We start from the raw sequence: 16,285 nt of genomic DNA, 5'->3' as shown, positions 1-16,285 counted from the left end.
GATTGGCAGGAGGGTGGGGTCTCATACACCTTCTAAACTCTCACCTGCCTCTGTCCTGTATGAGATCCCACCCTCCTGCCAATCTATTTTAAACCCACCCACGTAGCATTAGCAAAAGCCCTTATCTTGGAAAGTCTAAAATTTAGGATCTAAAGCAGAAGTAACATAAATGCAAGAAGCACCTTTTCTCTGGATTCTTGTATGAATTTGAATGTTGTTAATGGGTTTAGTGAGCAAGAGGCTGAAGATCACTGGGGGCAGTCTAAGCAGCAAAGAAATTTCCACTGTACAATATTTGAATGTAAACTTTGAGTAAATCAATTGCATGTAAATTGCCTGGAAAATAGTATTTGCTGCAACTCCACACCAAGCCGCACGGTGGCGCAGCAGTAGAGTTGCTGCCGTACCACGTCAGAGACCCAGGTTCGATCCTGAATACAGGTGCTGTCTGCGCAGAGATTGTACGTTCTCCCTTTGACTGTGTGGGTTTTCTCCGGGTGCTCCGGTTTCCTCCCAAACTCCAAAGACATACAGGTTTGACAGTTTATTGGCTTGAAAAATTGTAAAATTGTCCCTAGTGTGTAGGATAGTGTTAGTGTACAGGGATCCCTAGTCAGCGCGGACTCGGTGGGGCAAAGGGCCTGTTTCCATGCTGTATCTCGAAACTAAACTAAACTAAACTAAACTAAACTAAACTAAACTAATCTTTTGTTATAGTTGTCTCAAAGTTTTCAGGAACATTTATTATACAGAGAATGTCCACCATTATCGATAAACTAAACCTATTAAAAAATGTGATATCCTAAGAAGAAATAATTCAGTTTAAGAGATTCAAGGAGAGGGATTGATTGTAAATTAGTTTACATCCAGAATGAAATTGATCAATTCAAAAGTAAGCTATATTTGATATGAAAAACTAAGTGAAGCTGAATAAGGATTTAATTATAGATCAGTTATTTCCCTTCACTAAATCTCCTAACGCTATATATCATGAAAGCCTTGAAATGAAATGAAAGCCATGAAATACCATGAAATGTGCTAAGAAGTATTATCATGTAATTTATGCCAAAGTGTTGTATTTGCAAACCAATAAAAAATCAAATTTCCTAGATATTTTACAAAATCCGTATCTCCTAAATTTGGTGTGGCACAGTGGCTCAGCAACAGAGTTGTTGCCTTACAGCGCCAGAGACCCAGGTTCGATCCTGAATACAGGTGTTGTCTGTGTGGAGTTTGCACGTTCTCCCTGTGACCGCCTGTGTTTTCTCCAGGTGCTCCAGTTTCCTCCCACATTTCAAAGACGTACAGGTCTGTACATTAATTGGCTTCGGTAAAATCATAAATTGTCCCTACTGTGTAGATGGTGCTAGTGTACGGGCTGCTCACTGGTTGTCAAAGGGCCTGTTTCCACGCTGTATCTCTAAAGTCTAAATTAATAAAACAAGTTGAATCTTTACTGCTAAAGCCAGTTTACTTTACTGCTGAGGCCAAAGTTCACAAAACATGACCCCTGCATTGCAACCCTGTTGAATTAATAAATGAGGTTTGCAAACATTATATATCCTGACATGACATAGTTTTGGATCCATACCTGTAGATACTGGCACGAACGCTCTTGCTGGCATGTTTCCGATTTCATGAGAGTTTTGTTGTCAAGATTCACGGAGGATTTCTGATAAACCTCATGGGCTCGGCTCACGGTTAAAGTCGATGACCACGAGCTCTTCTTCATGATTTGGGCATCATCGTTCAGTGGGATATTTACACAGGTCGTGCACTTCATGTTGTTATTGCTGCGGGATGTTTTCAACGTCTGCTCGCTGATGTTATTGTAAGCTTCCATGAAGTACTGGGACACCGAGCGGTCGGGGCATCGGCCCACGGTCATCACGTTGGTCGGCCCGTGGTAAAGGCAGACGTCGCCGTCCAAGTTATCATCCGAGCTCCACCAACTTGACATGTTCGATTTGTTCTTCACGTCCGACTTCCTGTCTTTGCTCTTGCTGCGCTTCCCCCGCTTGGGAGCGTGCACCTCGTCGGGGTTTGCCTTACCACCGTTCATGTGCCCCCTGGCAGGGCCTTCCAGGGAGTGGGACTTGGTGAACAACTTCTGCACCGAGTGGACCAGGTGGCGTATCCGTCCCGGGCTCTCGCTGCGGTGCTCCAGAGCCGCCCGCTTGTACTGCAAGGTGTGGAAGCCGTCGCGACGGATTGGGAGCTGCCTCTCAAACTGGTCCAGGAGGATGGGGGGAATGCGGTTGATTTTATTGGAAGTGGGCACAACCACCAGGGGGCACTCGTCCTGGAGGTCATGGTGCGAGCTGTAATGTCTCCTGGGGAAAGTGCTGCTGGACGATTGGTCGTTGAGTTGAACCGTGCAGTCCGAGTGAAACGAGTTCCGCTGGGGGTAATAGCCATGGTCCCCAGGGTGGGAATCGACTGGGCTAATGATGTATGGCTTCCTTTCCTGTTGATGGGAAAGTGGATCATATGAGAGGTCGCAGTTGGCAGTATGGAGGTGGCCCCGGCTGCTTGATAACCCTTTCATTCTTGCACCATAGACTTTCCCTCAGTCATTTAATAGCTGTAGTTATTATCAGGAGATGTCTTGAGAAAGCCCTAAACAAATACAAAAATTACCAGTCAGTAATGTGTTGGTTCTGCAATTTAAAAAAAAAACTAGCATTAGATTTGTGAAAACATTTTCAATTTCCTGAACTCCCAAACAAATGATTAGCAAGGCAATTAAAAAAAATCTCCAGCTGTTGATTCTTATCTGTATTCAATCTCCTTTCCATTGCAAAGTTCACGTTAATTTGTTAATCAGATTTCAAACATCAAAGTTTCAATTATGCGGAGATCAGTAGTTCATTGTTGCATATTTGAAAAGTAACTCTTCATCATTGATGTAATTTTAAAAAACCCATTAATTTTCCTGTGCATTAAAGTCCCCGCATTCATTAGAGTCACTTCAAAATTTTACCCTCACTCTAAATTGAGCTCTCATTGGTAAATTATGTTTTAGATTGTTGAAGAGAAAGTGGATTCTCCACATCCACCCCGTCAAGATTATTCAGGGTTTTCCATTCAATCTGCATCTCTCTCTTCTAAACAGTGTTCCAGTTCCATAAGAGCCTCACTTAGTAGCATTATAACGTCTTTCCCCTTTTACTCCATTTACTCCAGCCTTCTGTGGCAATGATTCACCACCGTCTGACGACAGAAGTTCCTCCTCGTCTCCTTTCTAAAGCTACGTTCTTTTATTCTGAGACTATGCCCTCTAGTTCTAGACTTTCCCACTAGTGGAATTCTTTGCCACAGACGGCTGTGGAGGCCAAGTCAATGAATATTTTTAAGACGGAGATTGACAGATTCTTGACAGGGTGTCAGGGGTTATGGGCACAAGGCTGGAGAATTGGTTGAGAGGGAAAGATAGAGCAGCCATGATTGAATGATGGAGTAGACTTGATGGACCGAATGGCCTAATTCTGCTTCTGTAACTTATGAACTTATGAACTTTGGAGTTACAGGCTAACATGAGCTAGCATATGGAATAATCATATTTCTATATTGTACTTAATATGAGTTTGTGTCAAAATGACTCGGACACCAAATTTTATGTTTGAAGAGAGATGACCACATAAATCTTGTTACAAATAATGTAGTAATAGTTTGCCATTCTTGCCTGCATCTTCCATCAAGGCACTGTATGCACATGAAATGAGCAAATGACACAACAGGGAATATTCTTTTGATGGTAGTTTCATGAGTTACCATGGTTACCAAATGGAACACAGTTGTTATTTCCAAGTGATACCAGTTTGGTGAACGCTGGATTCTGTTATTAGTGACGCTTCATTATCTCAAGTCTGATTGGAAAACATTAAAGGAACAGCATCGTTATGAAACAGATGTTATTTTCTTATTGCAGAGTCACGTATTATAGAGTATTTACAGCACTGTGATTAGCTACATCAGTACCCTGCAACTTTGCAAAACATCAGAAGGTCAGACTGTGTTCTTCAATCAAGACTTTTATAGGAAAGGCAAAATAAGTTTAGTTTAGTGCAGCTCATTGTCATGTGTACCGAGGTACAGTGAAAAGCTTTTGTTGCGTGCCAGTCAAAGAAAAGCTTACACGTGATTACAATCAAGTTGTCCACAGCGTACAGATAAAAGATACAAGGTACAACATTTAGTGCACGATAAAGTCCGATAAAGTTTGATTAGAGATAGTTCAAAGCTCCAATGAGGTTGATGGGTCAGGACCACACTCAAGCTGGAGAGAGGATGGTTCAGTTGCTTGAATCTTGAGGTGTGTGTTTTCAAATTTCTCTACCTCTTGAATGATGGGAGAGGGGAGAAGTCGGAGTGACTGGGAGTGAGACTGGTCCTTGATTATGCTGGCGGCCTTGCCGAGGCAGCATGAAGTGTAGATGGAGTCAATGGAAGGGAGGTTGGTTTGCGTGATGGTCCAGGCTACGTTCACAACACTCTGCCATCTCTTGCGTTCTTGGATGGAGCTGTTCCTAAACCATCATGTGATGCATTTGTGTGGTTCAGTCCATTGGACAGTGAATATTTCCGAGAGTAATGATGTGGTTTGTACAAAACCATCCTTATTTCTACTTGTCTCTACATGTGAGTTCATGAATTAAGGCAACCTTATCTATGTAGCCTTTTTCTCACAAAACATGCTAACATTGTGCCTTTTCACACAGCCAAGTTTGATCTATCAGCACGAAAACAAGAGCACAAGGAAACAGGACCAGGAATCGACCACCTGGCTCCAAGCTATCCCTGCCATTTAACACGATCATACTCTATCTACCTACCAATCCCCATGGTTCTCAGTCCCTCCATTTTCAGGACAATAACTACTTCCAATTTAAATACTTCCACTAATCTGGCGTTCACAATTCTCCAGGGTAGAGAGCTCCAGAGATCTGTCTTAAATTCAAAACAAAGATACAAAAAGAAAAAGACCACCAAGATCAGACCTGGATCTAACAGGTGGCAATTTTTCATAATGGTGTCCGATGTTTCCTCTTTGGTCTGATGGTTTGGGCCTGGGCATGTCCTGAAGTGGTCAAGGGTGCTAAGGAATTGCTAGCTCTTTCTTACTTTAATGGAATTTGAACTGTGTTAGTGGTGGATGCTGTAAGTTATCTTGCCTTTCCGTAGGAGGGTGTGGACGCTGGGGATTCCGGCCCGTTCCAAGACCTCTGTGTCGGGAATTTTGTCCTGCCACCTACTATCTACTTCTTTGGTGACCCTCGGACTATCCTTGATTGGACTGTGCTGGCTTTACCTTGCATAAGTTATTCCCTTATGAAACGTTATTCCCTTACACTGGATAGATGGCTTGATTGTAATCATGTCTTTCTGCTGACTGGATAGCGTGCAACAAAAGCTTTTCACTGTACCTTATTTATGTCAACTTATTAATGTCAACTTATTTATTGATTAGTTTTGACCTCCAATGTACAGATTTTCACCGGTCATGCTTGGCATTTCACAAAAAAACATAGATAGAGCCAGTAGAGGACAAAGATAGACACAAAGTGCTGGAGTAACTCAGCGGGTCGGGCAGCATCTCTGGAGAAATGGATCGAGACCCTTCCTTAGACTGAGAGTCAGGGGAGAGGAGAAACTAGAGGTATGAACAGGTTATGAAAGGTATAGAAAGATTACTGGGTTGTGGTTAAAGAATGTAAAAGATCCTATGAACTGAGTACTAAGAATTAAACCTTGGAGGCATAAAAGATTGCAGATGCTGGAATCGTGAGGAGAAAACAAATTGTTGGAGGAACGTGGAAGATCAAGCAGTCGATATAGGGAAATAGATGATGTTTTGGGTCAGGATCCTTCTTCAGACTGATGTAGTAGAGGGGAGAAAGCTGATAGATGTGAGAGGAAGGTGTGGGGCATGTATTGGCAAGTGATAGGCAGATTTGGGTGAGGAGAGGCAGATAGGAGGAGGGGGAGGTGGAGGTAGTAACCAAGGCTGGAGGTGACAGAAGGCTGTGGAGAAGCCAAAATGGTATTGATGTGCAATTTGATAAGGAAGGGAGACGGGGAATGAAATGTGGAGGGAGGGATAGTGGGTGGAATGGGGGGGGGGGGGGGGGGAGGGGGAGAGTTGTGGGGAGAGGGTGGGAGGAATAGGGGATCCAGAGTAGGGAGGGATGGAGGATGACTAGATGGTGGCAGGGAAAGGAACTTGGTGACTGGGTAAAGAGAAATGGAAAGAAAGATGTGCATGGGGGTGGATGAAAAACCAGGTAGAGATGAAGGGGATGCAGGGGTGGGGGTTGGAGAAGTCAGTCTTCATGCCATTGGGGTGTAGGCGACCCTAGCGGAATATGTGGCGCTGTTCGTTCAGTTTTGTCTGGGGCCTCACTCTAGCAATGGAGGAGGCCAAGGACAGAAAAATTGGCATGGGAATAGGAAGAAAAATTAAAATGTTTTCATTAGAATGAAACCTTATCAGTTCCTGACACAAATAAGAAAGGGATGAAACACCAAGTCAAATCAAATGCTGCAATGAGAATTACAAAGATGTTTATCAGAGTTTCATTCTAAAGGTTACTTGACTGTGCTTTTGTCTGAAAATAAATTGTACTTATAAAAACAGTTCTTAACCATAATATCCTTGCTGTATGAATGGTATCTTATAATGGACATCCTCCCTTTTATGTATTAAAAAGATCCAACTGATGATTTCATGAAGTATTAAAATAAGTACATTGCCAAATATTAAAATCAGGATCTAATCTCTGGAAGTTGAGGATAACAATTCAAAGAGTGCTTTATTGGACTCCTTGGTTCAATAATCTACTGTTGGTTTTTTTAGTACATTGCTCCGGAAAAAAAAGAAACGCATTAAAAAATTAAGCTATTTCATAGTTTTAACCTTGGCACCTCCAACGAATTAGACAGGGTTCCTTGCATTTTTGCAATCTTGTTATTGAGTTAATGAGATTGGTGCACTGCTCGTGGTGAGTCACCACAGAGCAGAAATGGAACATTTGTTTCTGTTCTATTTCAGTATGCAAAGCCTGACAGCACCCAGCAGTTAGAAAAAGGATGCTGAAGTGGAATCTGATAAGGGGAGGGAAATGTAGAAACGGGAAGGAGGGATGGATAGAGGGTGGAAGGGAATGGATCCCGATCGAACCCGGGTCTTTGGCCCTGTAAAGCAGCAACTCTACTGCTGTGCCAGCTGGGACCATGTGATGTTCAAATGGAAGTAAGCATGCAAGTATGCAGGTACAGCAGGCAGTGAAAAAGGTGCAACGAGACCTGGGTGTGCTTATATATCAGTCACTGAAAGTAAGCATGCAGGTAGAGCATGACTCTATGACTCCACATGCAAAAATGTTTCCCTATCTTGGCCCAGCCCCAAATACCCTGATTTACATAGAAACATAGAAAATAGGTGCAGGAGTAGGCCATTCGGCCCTTCAAGCCAGCACCGCCATTCAATATGATCATGAATGATCATCCGAAATCAGTACCCCGTTCTGGCTTTTTCTCCGTATCCCTTGATTCCTTTAGCCCTAAGAGCTAAATCTAACTCTCTCTTGAAAACATTCAGTGAATTGGTCTCCACTGCCTTCTGTGGCAGAGAATTCCACAGATTCACTACTCTATGGGTAAAGAGGTTTTTCCTCCTCTCAGTCCTAAATGGCCTACCCCTTATTCTTAAACTGTGATCCCTGGTTCTGGACTCCACCAACACCGGGAACATTTTTCCGGCACCTACCCTGTCCAATCCTCTAAGAATTCTATATGTTTCTATAAGATCCCCTCACATCCTTCCAAATTGCAGCGAATACAAGCCCAGTCGACCCATTCTTTCATCATATGTCAGTCCCGCCATCCCCGGGATTAACCTGGTGAACCTACGCTGCACTCCCTCAATAGCAATAATGTCCTTCCTCAAATTAGGAGAATAAAATTGCACACAATACTCCAGGTGTGGTCTCACCAGGGCCTTGTACAACTGCAGTAGGACCTCCTTGCTCCTAAACTCAAAGCCTCTCGCAATGAAGGCCAACATGCCATTAGCTTTCTTCATTGCCTGCTCTACCTGCATGCTTACTTTCAGTGACTGATATATAAGCACACCCAGGTCTCATTGCACCTTCTTCACTGCCTGCTGTGCCTGCATACTTGCATGCTTACTTCCATTTGAACACTACATGGTCCCAGCTTCAAGATTAGAACTGCATGGGAGGTAGACCAGTACACATTCACTCATAATTTGACAGTGAGGGACTGATGTTGAAAGTATTTGCCCTATTTGCAAATTCCAGGCAAGAGAATATAATGTTACAGGGTAGAGCTGAACCTTTCAGCAGTGATGTTAGGAAGCAATTCTACGTACAGTGGAGGGTGTAAACTTGTATTTCTCCTCCACAGTAAGACAACTATTAATTTTAACTGAAGTTAGAAACAAAATGCTGGAGTAACTCAGCGGGCCAGGCAGATTTTTTTAGATTTAGATTTAGAGAGATACAGCGCGGAAACAGGCCCTTCGGCCCACCGAGTCCGCGCCGCCCAGCGGTCCCCGCACATTAACACTATCCTCCACACACTAGGGACAATTTTTACATTTTACCCAGTCAATTATCCTACATACCTGTACGTCTGGAATGTGGGAGGAAACCGAAGATCTCGGGGAAAACCCGCACAGGTCACATACAAACTCCGTACAGACGGCGCCCATAGTCAGGATCGAACCTGAGTCTCAGGCGCTGCATTCCGTGTAAGGCAGCAACTCTACCGCTGCGCCACCGGGCGGCATCTCCGGAGAGAAGGAATGGGTGACATTTTGGGTCGAGACTTTCCTACACATATTAATTTTAACTCTTCTCTTGATCCTAAATTGTTAGCCAAAATGAGTAAATGGTCCAGCACAAAACCTTACATTCTAGTTCAGCTACAAATCAAGCACAATCTCAGTGAATGCAAAACAGTCTTGTTAGATTAAATGGCCTGCTCCTGTTAAGATATTCCATTGATGTCGCGAATTTCTACAAACAGCAATAACATGACCTGATAATCTCTTTTAAACTCTGTTCAACTGGGGATAAATGTTATCCTAGACAGTGGGTGGTTGCCTCCTCTTTTCTTCTCTCTGGCAATACCATAGGATCTTTTACATCAATTCAGGAGAGTTGGTGCCACTTTAAGGCCTAATCTGACAGATGACATTTCTAATGGCAAGACACTGTTTTGGTACAACACGAAATGCCAGCTTATATTTGATTGGACTTTGCTGGCTTTACCTTGCACTAAACGTGATTCCCTTATCATGTATCTGCACACTCTAAATGGCTCGATTGTAACCAGTATTGTCTTTCTGCTGACTGCTAAGCACGCAACAAAAGCTTTTCATTGTACCTCGATAAACAAAACTGAAACTGAAACTAGATTTTTGTGTTCAAGTCTTTGAACTGGGATTTGACTCCTATAATATTTTGAGTCAAGAGGAGAGAGTGTAACCAACTGATGAATAAAATGGAGATATAGAAACTATGCTAACATTAGAAACTGATACCTCTTTGTCGTCATGAACAATTCAATACAATGATTCATAAAGATAACAGAGCACACGGTTCAAATCAAAGGTCGAAAAATGCAATCATGTAAGTATGAATCACTCCTTAAAAGATACCAGGAATAATATTTAATAGGCCTGATTTTATTTTCAGTGGACCATTCCTCAGTATTCTGGGTTCTTGAATGAAAGGCTCACACTAAGCTGACTGAATAATTCCCATACATCCTCATAGTTACGTCCCCCTAAAATGTGAGCTGAGATGGTGGGTGTGAGAGTAATTTAAATGATCAAAGTTAAACTCAATTTTCACCTCGCTAGATGTCAATACATTCCCTTTCAGGCAGATGTTGATGATATACAGAAAAGGAAGCCTGGTTGAAGAGATAACTTCTGACCATGGTACAATTGGGGAAGTTGTCCAAAAATGCATTAGAAGTTAGTCTGTTGTGCTTCCAGGGTATCAGGGCTCTGTGAATACATAAGCAGTGAGACCAATGACACATATAGAGAGAGACATGTGCTTGACATGCTTGGTTCATGATTGTCCACTGGATCCATCGCATTCATGTTACGATTGCACAATGAAAGCTTGCTCTGTGTTTTATCTTCAGACAATTTTAGCAATTGTGTCATGAAGTGAGTTACCAGGGTTTAGGAGGTGCACTGAAGTTGTTGAAGCTTTGATTCCCCATTGAAATGCATGAAGGATGTTTATACTGGAGATTTAAAGTAAAATGTACCCTATTATAACTACAGAAAGTGCTTTTAATCACCTGGAATGTAATTCAAGTTATGATGTTTTAACCTAAAAAATTGTTAGATTGCCAGTGGATTGAGTCCTGAGACAGAGGGCGACTCAGTGGCACAGTGGTAGAGTTGCTGCCTTACAGCGCCAGAGACCCGGGTTCGACCCTGACTGTGGGTGCTGCCTGTATGAAGTTTGTAAGTTCTCCCCATGACCACCACGTGGGTTTTCTCCGGGTGCTCCGGTTTCGTCCCACACTCTAAAGATGTACAGGTTTGTAGGTTAATAGGCTTCGGTGAAAAAAATTGTTCCCTGTGTGTAGGATATGCTAGTGTATGTGGATCGCCGGTTGTTGCGGACTCAGTGGGCCGAAGGGCCTGTTTCCGTGCTGTATCTCTAAATGAAACAAAATTCACTTAAGGGTGATTGTGACCTTTTGCGTGACTGCATTAACAATGCTAAAGTTAACTGTCGGTCGGTAGAAACAAGGACCTGCAGATGCTGGTTTACATGAAAGGACACAAAGTGCTGGAGTAAATCAGAGGGTGAGGCAACATCTCTGGAGAACGTGGATAGGTGACGTTTCGGGTCAGGACCCTCCCACCCCGACTAGAAACGTCACATATCCATGTTCGCCAGAGAGGCTGCCTGACCTGCTGAATTACTCCAGCACTTTGTCTCCTTAAATGTCAATCAACCCTTTGTCACTAATGGGTGACGATATTCATATTGTAGCATTATTGAATGATTACTCCAGGATTAAGAAATAATTTATTGACTGAGAATGTCTGCCAATTATTTATTAGTTTTAATCATTTCTCTCAGAATAACCTCTCGTGGCAACAACAAATTCAAATTAAATTATTGATGATCATTGCATGTTTTTCTCTGATTAATTTTAAATTGCTGGTGGACCGAGAAAGGAGAAGGAACACGACCTTCGCCAGGTTGTGCAGAGCAACCAAGAACAAAGTACTTCTATTTTTGTTCAAACAGTTAGGTTGAGAAGAGATTTGATGGAGGCACACGTGATCATTGTCGGTTTAGCTAAAGGAGGTGGGAAGCTATTCCCACTAACAAAGACCAGAGGGCAGGTATGTAAAATTGTGATCAAAGCTTAGTGGGGGATGTGAGGAAAATCTGTTTACACAGAGAGTGCTTATGATCTGCAACTCACTGTCTGCAGGGGTGGTAGAACACAGAATCCATCCAGGCCTCCAAAAAGTTTTTGTTTAGATATACAATGCGGAAACAGGCCATTCGGCCCACCGGGTCCTCATTGACCAGCGATCCCCACACACTAATACTATCCTACACACACTAGGGATAATTTACATTTATACCAAGTTAATTAACCTGCAAACCTGTACGTCTTTGGAGTGTGGGACGTAACCGAAGAAACCGAGAAAACCCACGCCGGTCACGGAGAGAACAAACAAACTCCGTACAGACAGCACCCGTGGTTATGATCGAACCAGGGACCCAGATGTCTGGTGCTGTAAGGCAGCTACTCTACCGCTATGCCAAAGCCCAAAGGATTTGAAAAGCACTGAAGAGAGAATCACTCTCTTTTTTACTGTACCCGATGGAAAGAGCAAGGCAATTGACGTATTGTCTCGAAGTATAAAGGTTTCAGTGGACCAAATCCCTTCTTCATGTACCATAACGGTTTCATGATCCTAAATGTCAATTTTAAAATCTTGCAGGTAATCTGATTAGACTTCTTGTAATGTTATATTAGGGCAGCAATGTCTTCATTAAAATTAAGACAGACACAGAATGCTGGAGTACCTCAATGGGTCAGGCAGCATCTCTGGAGAAAATAGATGACGTTTCAGGTCGGAACCCTTCCACAATCTTCAGGATTCCAACCTGAAATGTCACCTATACTTTTTCTCCAGAGCTGCTGCCTGACCTGCAGAATTACTCCAGCATTTTGTGTCTATCTTCGGTATAAACCATCATCTGCAGTTCCTTCCCACACGGTACAGTGTCACAGCGGTAGAGTTGCTGCCTTACAGCGCTTGCAACACCAAAGACCTGGGTTCGATCCCGACAATGGGTGCTGTCTGTACGGAGTTTGTATGTTCTCTCCGTGACCTACGTTGGTTTTCTCGGAGATCTTCGGTTTCCTCCCACAGTCCAAAGACGTACAGGTTTGTAGGTTAATTGGCTTGGTATAAGTAACTTGTCCCTAGTGTTGTCAAGGAAATGGCAGACGAGTTGAACAGGTACTTTGGTTCTGTCTTCACTAAGGAAGCCACAAATACTCTCCCAGATGTACTGGGGCACAGAGGACCTAGGGTGACAGAGGAACTGAAGGAAATTCACGTTGGTCGGTAATGGTGTTGGGTAGACTGATGGGACTGAAGGCCGATAGATCCCCAGGGCCTGATGGTTTGCATCCCAGGGTACTTAAGGAGGTGGCTCTAGAAATCGTGGAAGCATTGGTGATCATTTTCCAATGTTCTATAGATTCTGGATCAGTTCCTGTGGATTGGAGGGTTGCTAATGTTATTCCACTTTTCAAGAAAGGAGGGAGCGAGAAAGCAGGGAAATTATAGACCAGTTGTCCTGACATCGGTGGTGGGGAAGATGCAGGAGTCAATTATCAAAGATGTAACAGTGACACATTTGGATTGCAGTAACAGGATAGGTCCAAGTCAGCATGGATTTATGAAGGGGAAATCATGCTTGACAAATCTTCTGGAATTTATTTGAGGATGTAACAAGTAAAATGGACAAGGGAGAGCCAGTGGATGTGGTGTGTCTGGACTTTCAGAAAGCCTTTGATAAGGTCCCACACGGGAGATTAGTGGGCAAAATTAGAGCACATGGTATTGGGGGTAGGGTATTAACATGGATAGAAAATTGTTTATCTATTCGAAAAGTCGTGTTGATGTGAATTGAAGAGAGAAACAATTGTATGGTTAAAACCACTTCAAGAGTAATTAACAACATGCTCAGAAATTACTGTATCAGCTCACTGGTCTAATGTTCTGGGCTTAATTGTAACAATGTTGTGAATCTGTGGAATTCTCTGCCACAGAAGGCAGTGGAGGCCAATTCACTGGATGTTTTCAGGAGAGAGTTAGATTTAGTTCTTCGGGCTAAAGGAATCAAGGGATATGGGGAAAAAGCAGGAACGGGGTACTGATTTTGGATGATCAGCCATGATCATATTGAATAGCGGTGCTGGCTCGAAGGGCTGAATGACCTACTCCTGCATCTATTTTCTATGTTTCTACGTAATGGAGAGCTACATTTAAAAGCATTTTCACAGGAGGAACAGCAGCTCCTTTGACATGGATAGGATGTGTAGGAAGGAACTGCAGATGCTGGCTTTAGATTTTAGAGATACAGCGCAGAAACAGGCCCTTCGGCCCACCGGGTCCGCGCTGCCCAGCGATCCCCACACATTAACACTATCCTACACCCACTAGGGACAATTTAAAAAAAAAAATTTGCTCAGTCAATTAACCTACAAACCTGTACGTCTTTGGAGTGTGGGAGGAAACCGAAGATCTCGGAGAAAACCCACGTAGGTCACGGGGAGAACGTGCAAACTCCGTACAGTACAGCACCCGTAGACAGGATCGAACCTGAGTCTCCGGCGCTGCGTTCGCTGTAAGGCAGCAACTCTACCGCTGCGCCACCGTGCCGCCCGTACCGAAGATAGACACAAAATGCTGGAGTAACTGAGCGGGTCAGGCAGCATCTCTGGAGAAAAAGAGTAGGTGATGTTTCGGGTCGGAGCCCCTCTTCAGATCAAAGATAGAGTTGGGTTGGGGGAGGGCGGGGAACTAGAGGTGAGAAAAGGCCAAGAAAATCACTCGTTAGCATGTCTTCCCCAAACAATAATGGGCCATTGTGGACTCCACCCTTCCTGATGACATCTGTTGCTGGCCCTTTTCTCGCCTCCAGTCCCCCGCGCCCCCGCGCCCCCCCACCTTCCACCTCTACTTTCAGTCTGAAGAAGGACTCCAATCCTAAACGTCACCTATTCTTTTTCTCCAGAGATGCTGCCTGACCTGCTGAGTTACTCCAGCATTTTGTGTCTATCTTCCACTGCAATGTTCAGCTGAGCATATAAATAAGACATCACTTGTCAGTCTGTCAAGGGGAGTTATGCTGCACAAGAGTGAATGAGGTAGTGTCTTGGGGAGGAGTCTCTTATCGATACAGGACTTGTGGAACAGGAGAGAAGGAATGGGCGACGTTTCGGGTCGAGACCGTTCTTCACAATTCACTTCCAATTTCCATCCTGCCCTTAAATATACCTGGACTATCTCCGACATCTCCCTCCCGTTTCTGGACCTCACCATCTCCATCACAGGAGACAGACTGGTGACTGAAAGTCTGAAGAAGGGTCTCGACCCGAATCGTCGCCCATTCCTTCTCTCCTGAGATGCTGCCTGACCTGCTGAGTTACTCCAGCATTTTGTGAAATAAATACCTTCGATTTGTACCAGAATCTGCAGTTATTTTCTTACATGACTAGTGGAACAGTTCACATTGCAGAGGTGACCGCACTTCCTTTTCCATTATCCCAGACCACCCAATCTTTCTTTCTTTGATATTTAAAAAAATAATTCCAGCCCCTTTATATTCTGTTTGATCAACTTATTGAAACAGTTAGACAGGTACATGGATAGGACAGGTTTGGAGAGATATGGACCAAGCGCAGGCAGGTGGGACTAGTGTAGCTGGGACATGTTGGCCGGTGTGGGCAAGTTGGGCTGAAGGGCCTGTTTCCACACTGTGTCACTATGGCTCTATGATACAGTGTGGAAACAGGCTCTTCGGCCCAACTTGCCCACACCGTCCAACACTAGTCCCACCTGCGTGCGCTTGGTCCATATCCCTCCAAACCTGTCCTATCCATGTACCTGTCTAACTTTCTTAAACGTTGGGATAGTCCCAGCCTCAACTACCTCCTCTGGCATCTTGTTCCACACACCCACCATCCTTTGAGTGAAAATTTTACTCCTAAATCTTTTCCCCTTCACCATGAGCCTATGTCCTCAATTCCCCTACTCTGGGCAAAAGATTCTATGCATCTACCCAATCTATTCCTCTCACGTTGAAGGTGGCAGATATGTCCAAGCTTTTGATTTCTAACATCCTCTAGTCATAAGGTCATAAGTGATAGGAGTAGAATTAGGCCATTCGCCCCATCACATCTATTCCACCATTCAATCATGGCTGATCTATCTCTCCCCCCAAGCCCCATTTTCCTTCCTTCTCCCCACAACCTCAGACTCCTGATCTAAGCTCAGCACAATGAAATGCTAAAAATGTTCCTCTCCTCACCAGTGGCGCAAATGTGTTCCAACGCTTTCGGTTTTTATTTAAGGTGGTCTTTTGATACTTTTAAAATTTGCATTTGATTGCTTGTGAAATGGTTTAAATTCACAATAACATCATCCTTTTGAGCATATTCCGTTTTCTCCGTGATTCACTCCCGTACTGGTCATAATGCAGCTTTGCATAGCTTACTGAGCCGGAAAACTGATTAGTGGGGTCAGGATAAAAGGATTGTACTGTTCAACGTGGTGCATGTATTAAATTACCACCATGCCGATGCTCAAATAAATAAACAAATAGATTTCAAATGCAATGACATTGTTCAGATGAAATGTAATCCTAAAATCGGAGGAGACTTCGTTTTTTTTTCCCACCGAAAAACAAATCTGAAAATAAGCTGGGTATGATTTAATTCAACTCTGACTTTGTTACTGTGAAGCTGCACATTGATCATTTCATCCGGCAGAGAACAAATAATGGCAGCGAAATGGAGGGAAAATTAAATCTTGGAAGCTTGAAGCTAAATTTGCTCGACCCGGAAAACAAGAATGGGCATTGTACCAAAGACAGACACAAAAAGCCGGAGTAACTCAGCGGGACAGACGGCATCTCTGGAGAGAAGGAACGGGTGACGTTTCGGGTCGAGACCCTTCCTCAGACTG

At 43.6% G+C, this 16,285-nt stretch overlaps 1 protein-coding gene across 7 annotated transcripts in view; it reads right to left on the bottom strand.

Moving 5' to 3' along the window:
• dlgap1a (discs, large (Drosophila) homolog-associated protein 1a) overlaps positions 1 to 16,285 on the bottom strand; it is a 539,147-nt gene that overhangs the window by 146,462 nt on the left and 376,400 nt on the right. For all 7 annotated transcript variants that reach the window (XM_078397270.1, XM_078397269.1, XM_078397275.1 and 4 more), the window contains one exon: positions 1,592 to 2,619. In XM_078397270.1, the coding sequence (XP_078253396.1) occupies positions 1,592 to 2,548 (957 nt within the window). In that variant the 5' untranslated portion in view covers positions 2,549 to 2,619. The remainder of the gene's footprint in view (positions 1 to 1,591; positions 2,620 to 16,285) is intronic.

Source organism: Rhinoraja longicauda, chromosome 4 (assembly GCF_053455715.1).
Source record: "Rhinoraja longicauda isolate Sanriku21f chromosome 4, sRhiLon1.1, whole genome shotgun sequence".
NCBI lineage: Eukaryota > Metazoa > Chordata > Chondrichthyes > Rajiformes > Arhynchobatidae > Rhinoraja > Rhinoraja longicauda.
Note: the sequence above shows the minus strand (reverse complement) of the source record. Positions and strands in the feature narration are given on the sequence as shown.